The 10,616-nt window shown below is 42.2% G+C and overlaps 1 protein-coding gene across 1 annotated transcript; it reads right to left on the reverse strand.

The window, feature by feature from the left end:
- Positions 1-2,096: 2,096 nt before the first annotated feature.
- On the reverse strand, positions 2,097-8,024 carry LOC101856774 (elongation of very long chain fatty acids protein 7-like). Its single transcript, XM_013084285.2, has 4 exons — positions 7,784-8,024; positions 7,123-7,203; positions 3,449-3,505; positions 2,097-2,558 (listed from the first exon to the last, which is right to left on the reverse strand). Exons 1-4 carry the CDS (start codon positions 7,946-7,948, stop codon positions 2,250-2,252), a joined length of 612 nt encoding a protein of 203 aa, XP_012939739.1. The 5' UTR covers positions 7,949-8,024; the 3' UTR covers positions 2,097-2,249.
- Positions 8,025-10,616: the final 2,592 nt, after the last annotated feature.

Here is a 10,616-nt window from a genome sequence, read left to right on the forward strand (position 1 = left end):
GGGGAATACAGTTTGAGAGTATGCAAAGTAAAGAGAAGCGCATCCACACAATAATGGTCATTTTGTGCAGGGACAAAATTGGGACAGACAGAAATAACAGATAAATGGAAAAGAAGGAGAAGGGGAAACATCTGGACAAACAGAAATAACAGATGAATAGAAAAGAAGTAGGACCTACCGGTGGAGTCCTCCAACCACAAGTAGACCCTCAAACAAAATCCAAAAATAGCACAGAGGGAGTTCGGGCTCCAAAAGAAGGCAGAGTTTCAAGAAAAATCTTTCTAAGGGTCTTGGCAGATGAGGTACAATTGTCCTGCAGTAAATTCTGCGCTGAGAAAGTGTTGCTTACTTTTGTGTGGCAGCCACAAAGGGCGACATTTAACGCTACTGTTCAGTTCAACATGATCGATCGGAGAGTCCGGGTAGCTTTGGTCATGGTAGAAATATGGTCGTGTTGAATGAGAAGCGAGAAAAAACACAACTGAAGGAATTCGCCGGCAATAATTACATGTCGTGTGTCCGCGTCCCTTGGTCTGTGGGCTTCACTAAAATGTTGATGTGTCGCAGCGTAGTAGAATGTGGGCGACTGTTGATGTGTCGCAGCGTAGTAGAATGTGGGTGACACACGCCAGGACTGACAATAACGCCTGTCGCTCGTGTGACCGCTCTCATTGTCTTCAGTGTATCACTAGACTGTGCAGTAATTCCTGCTGCGTTTTTTACATCTAGTCTGAAAAGGCCCTAAGGGCACGTGCGGACAAAAAACCGCGAGCCTGATCCCGTCACGGTGCGGTTATACGCGAGTAGCTCGGGTGTGCACACCAAATGCTAGCCCGCGGCTGGATGAAAGCTTGGCTGTACTGTTCACACCAAAAGCCACGTCCTCAAACTAATACTAGAAATACCGAGCCATGTATTTGCTAGAAGTTTGCAGAGAGTGCTACATAATGTGTAAGCCTACATCTGTTCAGTATTGAAAAACAAATGGCCAGCACTCCAGATGAACGGCATGCTTGTGGGATGTTACATTTGTTGGAACAATCAGTGTACCTGACACATAGATCTACTTTGCTTTTTGATAACGAGAGGAAATGGTGGGTTTATCCCATTAATACCAAATGAGAAGCATGTGGAGAATTTTAGCTTTTTTTCTCCTAAGCAACATCTCTGTTCATAAAATCTTTTGTTTTGTTTCCTCCTCAAAGTTGGGCATTCTTGAAGCTGTGAAATAAACCCCAGTGTTCTGTTGCCGTTCAGGATGTTGGCTGAATTTCAGTGCGTGGAAGTGGAAAATATGATCAAAGATTTCTTTGGTATGATTCGCGCGACCCGGTACGCCTATTTTTAGATCTGATTTCGGCGTGAAAATCTGGTTCACGGCAAGGCTCGATTTGAGCGACGATGAACACCCAGATATTTTACCGTCACACCAAGCAGTTTGCGGGCATCCGGAGCGAGCCCACGGCTTTTTGGTGTGCACACCTAATGGTAATAAAGAGACCATTTCGCGGGGTAGCTTCAGCTCTGCTCGCGGCTTATGGTTTGCGCGCACTGCGCACGCTTGTAAAATGAAACTGCTCTGAGCAGGGTTGTCAGATTTATTTCTGGTGTGGGGGCCAAAAGACGGGCGATTTTGAAGCCAAATTAGATAGTTTTGGAGCCAAATTTTAATATTTCTGCAAATATGTAGAATTTCGTCTTTAATAATAGATTTCTAACAATAATAGATAGCACTTGTTCAGAGAAACTGTCCGCTCAACAGCAAGTTCTATGCACTTCACAATCTATTTTATTACCCCAGCAGACATGATAGCATTCTAAAACAATTTCAACCGCCCGGGAAGCATACAGTGCAGGCTTCCATCTTATAGGTGGCAAAACATTAACTAACTGACAATTCAAGACCTTTCGCTGTCTATGACCCATTCCCATCTGAGTGAAGAAAAGAAAATTCATATAAAGTGCCTTTCCCAAGGACACAGCGTTGTGATTCGAGCCTACGACAATACGATTGCGAGTCTGAGATCATATAACCTCCATTAAGTCAACATTGTCACACGGGGGCATACTTTAAAAAAATAGTTTAGCTATATGTTTGCTAGTTTGTTTTTTCATAAGTACTTTACAATTTATGCCTTAAAAAATGAATATATTATGTACTACATTGACTCGATACCTCTCAAAGTCTATGCGTTTGACTTTGACATGGCAGGGGAGACACTAAGTAAGTAGATTTATAAGATACATCTTTATTGTCCAGATCTGGCACATTGGTTTGGTGTTCCACTATTCATTTTCACAAATTCACACGGGCGTACACACACACATCCACCCACCCCCACCCCCCACACACACGCACACACACACACGTACACACACACACACGCACACACACACACACACAGACGTGTACTGACAGACACAAGACAAGTGGCCACCTGTCCCTCCCTACCTGGCACAAGTTTGACTCCGAACCACCAGGAGACAGGCAGGATGCCGTGGTGAAACACATGCAGGAACGACACCTGGTTGAATTTCTTCCTCATGATGAAAAACACCTGTGCATACAAAAAGAACAAAAGAAAAAAAATCATGCACTTATTTTGAGATAAGTTTCCTCATCTTTCTTGTACCCTGTCAGTTCACGAATCTACTCTTCGTGAAATTCGACAAAGGAGAAGTTTTGAAGACCCTGGAGGAAAAGTTGCGGGATGGAGTAGACAAGGAGACAGCAGAACACCACGCAATCATTAGGATGCGGAAAATGGTGGCAGAGAGAGAGAGAGAGAGAGAGAGAGAGAGAGAGAGAGAGAGAGAGAGAGAGAGAGAGAGAGAGAGAGAGAGAGAGAGAGAGAGGAGAAGGAAGAAAGGAACGATTATCTGGAAAGGAAAGACGTCGCCATAATCAAACAGCCGCTGGGACAATTGGTATGGATATCTTGCAGGCTTTAGTGCTGAGAGGAACTCAGCACTTATGGACCTGTCAGATGTGCAATGACGTTGTTGCCAAGGACAAATTTTAATAACTCTACGTGCTGTTGGGATAATTCTCTCCTCCAGCCCCCCCCCCCCTTTCCTTTCCCTACCAACGACTGATGCCCTGTTACTGTCATCTTGGTAAAACTCTTCCTCCCACTTTTCTGCTTCAAAAGATTGTCAGGCTTAATTGCTCCTTCTTTCCTACCAAACATCCATCGTCCTTATCTATCCTCTTTCTTTTCTCTGTATGTTACTCTCTAGTTAGTGCTCTTCTAATCTACGGTACTTATACTTATATGACCTATTTGTATTTCAAGTGCGGTAAAACTCTTACTAAAATGAAAGATTATCAATATATTTAAGGAATTGCCGTATCTGATGTTTCAAGCACTTAACATAGGTCCAGCAATGTTGGCGCATGTTCTGTAAGATTCTGAAGGATTTCAGGTTTAATCCATTAGATACTCACCGTGTCGAGAAGTTCAATGAACTTTGACATGTAACACAGCCAGCACACTCGGGCCATCTGAGAAAAAGAGAAGAGAGATAACAATTTATTCATATCCACAAAGAGAAATTTGCTGTGGCAAGGAAAATATGTACATGCACATGCCCTCATCAACACACATACACAAACACACACACACACACACACACACACACACACACACACACACACACACACACACACACACATACATACACACACACACATACACATACACCCTCTCTCTCAATTTCTCTCTCTCTCACACACACACATACACACACACATACACACATTACATACACAGATGCACACACATGAATACTCATTAGCTGTAAATACAAGTAAAGGTGAATTGAAAAGGCTAAATGTACATGTTAAAAGGAAATGATATATACTTTCTTCGAGAAATTTCTCAAGCAATCAGAGAAGACGAAATATTACAGATGCTTCTGTAACAGCAATACTGCCCCCCCCCCTTTTTTTATGAGGTGTCAATATTTCCAAGAGATCCCAGTCCAAAAGAATAGCCATATTGACTGCTCAGTATAAGCCTCCGTCCTACATCTCTTGTCAAAATGGTGTGTGGCAGTCTTGTATCCAAACCTTTTTAGGTAAAACAACACATACCAACATTCTAGACGCAAGGAGTTTTGTTTGACCCCATTTCTCATTCTGAGCCCATTGCTATGTTGAAAATACGTTTTAAAGGCCCAGCATCCAGCAAAAGCATATCAACACAAGTGATCAGAAACCATTTAAAGATTTTACTCCCCCATAACCAGAATCCTCATTTTCTTAACTCAGTAACCCCACCAGAGCAGTGCCACTGACTGAAGTTGCCTTTAGGCCATTCCCAAAGGGAGATATTAACATGTTCTTATGCACAGTAGAATTGTAAATGAGCTGATTTATCAATGTCATGCTCATACTGTGAAGGAACAACATAGGGGAAAATGCTGCTTTTTCTTTCTTCATCCTTACTATCGTTAATTTTCCTCTACTTTTTTGTATGTTTGGCATTCTCTTGTGTACAGCTATTTCCGGAGTGCCTTGATAGTCGAAGTAGACTTTGTGCTGTTGTAGTTAGAAAGGTGGGCAGAATAAGGTGTTGACAATCACCCCTGGGCGCTCATATGACCTTATGCAGTTTCTACCGCCGTAAAATCTTACTTAAACTAAAAAAACTCAGTAAACCCCAGAGGCCGCTCCCAGCAGCTCAGACCTCTTCCCACAATGACTTGCGACAGCTCCCAGTGCCCGGGATGATGCACACAGATACAATAATTATAGGGAGTTTCTTGACTCTCATCTTAACAGCTAGCCATAAATGTGAATACACGTTGTACAAATCTTCTCTGACAGAAGCTCCTCTTATCTTTTTGTTTATGTCCGTACTTTATCTTGAGTCAAAGCATGTGTTGTGAAAGCGAGTCGTAACAAAAACAGTTTAATTAATTCAGTCAAACCGTGGAAAACAATTTCGTAGTGAATTCCTTACATTCCTCTCTTGTCGATTAAGGCAAACTTCATCTTCGTCATATTACAGTCGAGCTCATTCAAACTGAACTATGAACGTAGTGAGCAGATTTTCAGGTACTGAATATTTTTCATATATATTGTATATATGCTGCTCAAAACAAGTTAGGGACCACAACATTTTTCACTATAGTATGCTTGAGACTGTGTGACAAACAAGTATTGAGAGGCTAGGTGAGTGAGTTGTTTCCATTCTAAGGAAGGGTCATCGATGTTTACAATGATGAACCGATTTGATAAATGTCGTTTAATTTACATTGCCTAGACAGGGTGAATGGGGCATCATTTTCTGTAAAATTGAACCTGTTTTTGACAATCAATCACGTGATTTTCAGTGAGTGGTATGGTTTAAAAACCAACTCAGGGGAATTCACGCTTCCTACACTAATGCTTGAGTGAGTTTGACGGTGCTAGGGGTATTTGTTGCTGGCACATTAAGCGATTTTTAACAATGCCTCCAAGAAGACGTCTGAGCAACATCGACAGGGGACGAGTCCTTGCCTGGCTCCACGTAGGGATTGATGTCTGTGAAGTGGCAAGACGGCTTGCCGTGAGTCACTCAATGATCATCAAACTGAGAGAACGGGTTTCTGCATCTGGAACTGCTGTTGAGCTAGGGCGGTCCGAACGTCCACGTTGCACCACACGACGAGAGGACCGGGCAATCGCCAGAACAGCCCTGGCAACTCGAACCTGTACTACCTGTCACATCAGACAGCAGATGGTACATCTAGGCAACGTTGAAATCAGCGACCAGACCATTAGAAACCGGCTGCATGAGATTGGTCTACGCTCCAGACGACCAGCAGTCCGGGTTCCACCGACACAAGCCCAACAGATTGCTCGCAGAACCTGGTCCGCCCAGCACCTTAGGTGGACACGCCAGCAATGGTCTACTGTGCTCTTCACGGATGACTACAGGTTCAACGATGGCAGGATCTGTGTTTGGAAGCGCCCTGGTGAACGCTTCCACGACGACTGTGTTCAGGAACATGACCGGTAAGAAGGAGGCTCCGTTATAATGTGGGGTGGGATTGTACTCAATCACCGGACCCCCCCCCCTAACCCCCTTGCATCGCATTTAAGGCACTCTGACGAGCATCCGCTACAGGGACAAGATTCTCCGCCCATTTGCAATTCTAGCTCTTCGAGCGATACTCCAGGACGACAACGCCAGACTTCACCGCGCTCGAGTGGTGGATGACTTCCTGCAGCAGCGGCACGGGACCGGCCAGCCCGATCACCGGACCCTAGTCCCTTTAAATACCTGTGGGATGCTCTTGGGCGCCGAGTAAGAGACCATCAGCCAAGTAAGAGACCCCAAACAATGTGGATGAACTCTTTAACATTTTGGACCAAGAATGGCAAGCCATTCCACAAATGTCATCTCGAATCAGTCCATTTGACAAAGATGCAATGACTGTTTTTTTGGAAATGGTGGCCACATGCGATTTTCAGCCCTAATCGTTTATGACGGCTGTGATGTGAATTTTAAAAACATGGGTTACCTCCTTCAACATCTGAAATTACCACGTTTTCCTTTTAAAAATGTGCAAAATGGCGTGTGCGAATGGTGATATGATGAATAAAAACCCCTTTCAAACAATTTTGAACCGTGTCCTGTTTTTCAGTTTTATGTACTATGTGTGGCTTTAAGTGGTCCTTAACTTATTTTGAGTAGTATATATATATTCGTTGCTTATTCGTTGCACAAACAAAGTGAAATTTTTACAAAACAAAACGACGATTTTTGTATCCTATCGATGTCGCTGCGTGTGTGCTATGCCAGTGCATGCTCAATGAGTTTTAACCTGCATTCTATAACTATCTTAACACTCTCATCTACACATTTTAAATAGTTTAGGGGGCAGGCTTCTGACCCTTCCTGTCAGAGCCAACCCAGACTGAGAGGATACAGCATCAAAGCAGAAAGACCGAGATACTCGACAAAAATTTCTTCTACTTCGGAATCAGACTCAGGCCTCCTGCATGCGACAATAAACGTTTAACCTCTACACCACTGAAACCGATTTCTATAAAAGGGACGACATCTCGGCAGTTGAAGAAGGACAATTACATTGTATTAAAAAAAAACACGGCTAAAACTTGCATCTTACCCTAAGGGCCTTTGGAGAGTTGGAGTAATCGACGGGCTGACACCCTAGGCTGTACCCTGTCAACCAACCTGCCATGAGGAACTGGGGAAACAGATCAAAACATTCAATGTCTTTCTTTAAAAAAGATTCCGACTCTGCCTGTCAGGGCCAACCCAAGCTAAGATGGATACAACACCCCAGCAAAAGGATCGAGATCATCATTATCATCCTCATTAGGCCACGAGCAAACCCTTTCCACTTTCCCCTATCCTATGCAACACTCCAGCAGAAAAACTGAGACACTCAGTAACAAATTTCTCTCCACTCAGGAATCGAACGCGGGTCTCGTGCTTACGGCAGTGAAGCAATTAATATCCTCGAGGCCCCACACCACGTACGCTGGTGTGTCTTTCTCTAATTTCATTTGAGGGCTATTCCATAAAATCAAGGCTGGAGTGACACACGTTCTAAGCAGTGAAGGATATTTTTTTTCAAATTTGTTCAAGGCAGCCTTCCAACACCTGTACCTGATAATCTTTACAATAATAGCTTACCCCATAGAAATTGTAGCCTGATAATCCATACAATTATAGCTTACATAGAACATGTAACCTGATAAACCTTACAATAATATCTCACCCCATAAACATGTAGCCTGATAATCCTTACAATAATAGCTTACCTCATAGAACATGTAGCCTGATAAAGCAACCAAGGCGAGATTATAGACAATGAGCACAGGCTTCATCTTCACCGGTTTGCGATTCTTCATGAAGGTCGGAGACATCAGCACAAAGATGAAGTAGGCCATGGAGATGATGAAGCTGGGCATTGGAGAGCTCATCATGAACCAGTTGTCTACCCTTGGGTCTGATAAAAAAAATAATGGGTGAAGATTGACAAAATGATTACAAATAAAAAATACACATTACTGCTCCCCGTGGGGGGATTTGGGTTACAATGGCAAACATACATACTTAAATAATATTATTACATATTGCATTCAAACACATTTAAAACTAACAAACAAAGAGTACCAAATCCACAATATTCCACCAATCTGGGCAAACTTATAAACATGCCATTGCCGGTTCTCATTGTGCGTTGCTTTACTTAGAGGTGCTGACTACTGAAAAAAATCCTTAATTTACCGGGGCCCGTTAAAACAAGGGTGGTGGACACTCAAAATCTATGGATCATAATAAAGTCTACTAAGGTATCTTGTATCATGACTTTTGTTTATATAAAGTGCAAAATTTGACGTGCACATAAAGATTAAACTATGAATAAGTATTAAATATATGGCAGGGGATTATGACAAAATTCTGATAATTTCAGAAATGCGAATTTCCCGATTTATCCAGACAAGCAGCATCTCTGGTTTAATTGTACAAGGCAAAGAGAGACATTTCCCCACGATGGCAGCTACTATTTGCTGTAAAAAAGGCGTCATGTAGCGCTGAAATACAATAAGATAAGATAATATAAATCCTTGTTGTCCAGATCCTAGCACATTGGTTGGTTTGGTGTTTCACCACGTACACACATACACAAACACGCACACACACGCATACACATACATACACACGCACACACACACACACACATGCACACACACGAAGGCTTACAGTCCCATGCATAAAATAAATTAGCAGTAATATTAAAAATAATAATGTTAAGCTAGATACATAGTCAGTATTCTGATTGTAACTCAATTGTATTTTGACGCATGCTCTAAGGTCATATAAATACTTGTAACAAGATGGTTAAGATGGAAGAATTTTGATGGATGATGGTAAAAATGACCTTCTGTATCTTTCTATGTAACAGACCATGAGCCTAGGTCTTTTACTTCTGATTTTAAAATTATTTTTTTTTTTGGAGAACAAGAAATGTTCATTGTCCAAAAAGATGGAATTAATATGTTAGTGCGAGCTGTAAAGTATGGTAAAGTATTCATCCAACCTGACATTGACACTGTGGAAGACATCCACCTGTCTAAGACAGCCCCCCCCCCCCCCCCCCCCCCCCCCCCCCCGGGCAGTTTTACTGACTGGAGTTGTCTTTAGGCCATTTCCAAAGGTGGGGGGGGGGGGGATATTAACATGTTCTTATACACGGTAGAATTGTAAATGGACTGATTTATCAATGCCATGCTCATACTGTGCCGAAACAAAATAGGGGGGAAGCTGCTGCTTTTTCTATTCTTATCCTTACTGTCATCATTTTTCCTCTACTTCTTTTGTATATTTTTCACTCTCTTGTGAACTGCCGGGGTGCTTTGATAGTCGAAGCAGACTTTGTGCTGTTGAGGCTACAGAGGTGAGCAGAGTAAGCCTGATTCCCCGTTTGGACTTCTCTGTTGACATCTATCCCTTGGAGCTCATATGACCTTCTGCAGTGTCGAGCGCCGTAAAACCTTATTAAACAATGTCTAAGACAGCCACTTTTCTCCTCTACAATGGGTGGCCGTCTTAACCTTTTAAGCCCTGACCTCCTGAACCTACCACACCACTCTGCCTGAGCTCCTTAACAAATCATGCCCACATAACATTTGCATCATCGTCAGAATCGCATTCCATATCCCACCCAAGGTAGTACTCCTTATTATGAGCATCTTATTCAGAAAGATCTTCAAAATAATCAATACTGTACAGTGTAGCAAACACTGTATTCCGTGCACGTTTTGTCCCGGATGGGCCGTTTTGGGGATGGTCTCGCTCATCTGTGTACCAGTGATCGGTATACCCGTGACAAGGGTCAAAAGGTTAAACAATTTCGACAATACTTGATAGAAAGTGTAAAACAGAGATTTGTTTCTTAGATCTCTTCTTGTGGATAATAAAAACCCTATCATCGATGTGGCACGTTCCCATATATCTAAAAAAACAACAACTCCCCCCAAACCCCCCCCCCAACAAAACAAAACCAAGAATCTACGTTATTTCAGCACTTAAGCACACCTCCATTTTCCAGGACGTAATCGTAGCCTTTGATGGCCTTTGTGATGAGGGTATCTTGTTTTGCCATTGTGCTCGCTGTTGCGTAAGTCCCTCAATGCTTTCCTTTATCTGAAAAAGACAAAAAGATAGAAAAAATGTAAAAATCAGAAATGATGGACCTATTTCACTTGACTCATGTCACGGTAACTGAGACAACACAAAAAATCATTATTTTCAAAGTAAATTTCAAAGTAAACGCAGGTTACAATTCATGTTATAGAATGGAGTCTGCTTTTTAAACTGAAATCTGTGGGATCATTGGATTTTCTTCTATTTAATCGTGTTTTCATTTTAGAGATGTTGCTCATAAATAGAAGCAAAAATAATTAGGGACTAATACTTTAGTATAACGCTGTTTTCGGATTAACTGTGTTTTATGTAAGCACACTCCATTGTATTATAAAGTAAGACATAAGACTCTTGGACAAGGGTGAGGAAAAGGTTCAAAATTTGAGAAAGACCAGGCTGAAGTCAAGGAATCGAATATTGGTTAGAAAGGACAATGGAAACGGC

Source organism: Aplysia californica, unplaced genomic scaffold (genome assembly GCF_000002075.1).
Source record: "Aplysia californica isolate F4 #8 unplaced genomic scaffold, AplCal3.0 scaffold00012, whole genome shotgun sequence".
Taxonomy (NCBI): Eukaryota; Metazoa; Mollusca; class Gastropoda; order Aplysiida; family Aplysiidae; genus Aplysia; species Aplysia californica.

Coding starts and splice junctions, on each gene's coding strand:
- LOC101856774 (XM_013084285.2), bottom strand. CDS start 7,948: ATGATGAGCTCTCCAATGCCCAGCTTCATCATCTCCATGGCCTACTTC. Junction 7,204..7,783: donor CAGGCTACATGTTCTATGAG/GTAAGCTATTAT, acceptor CTGTTTCCCCAG/TTCCTCATGGCAGGTTGGTT. Junction 2,559..3,448: donor TCATTGAACTTCTCGACACG/GTGAGTATCTAA, acceptor TTGTATGCACAG/GTGTTTTTCATCATGAGGAA.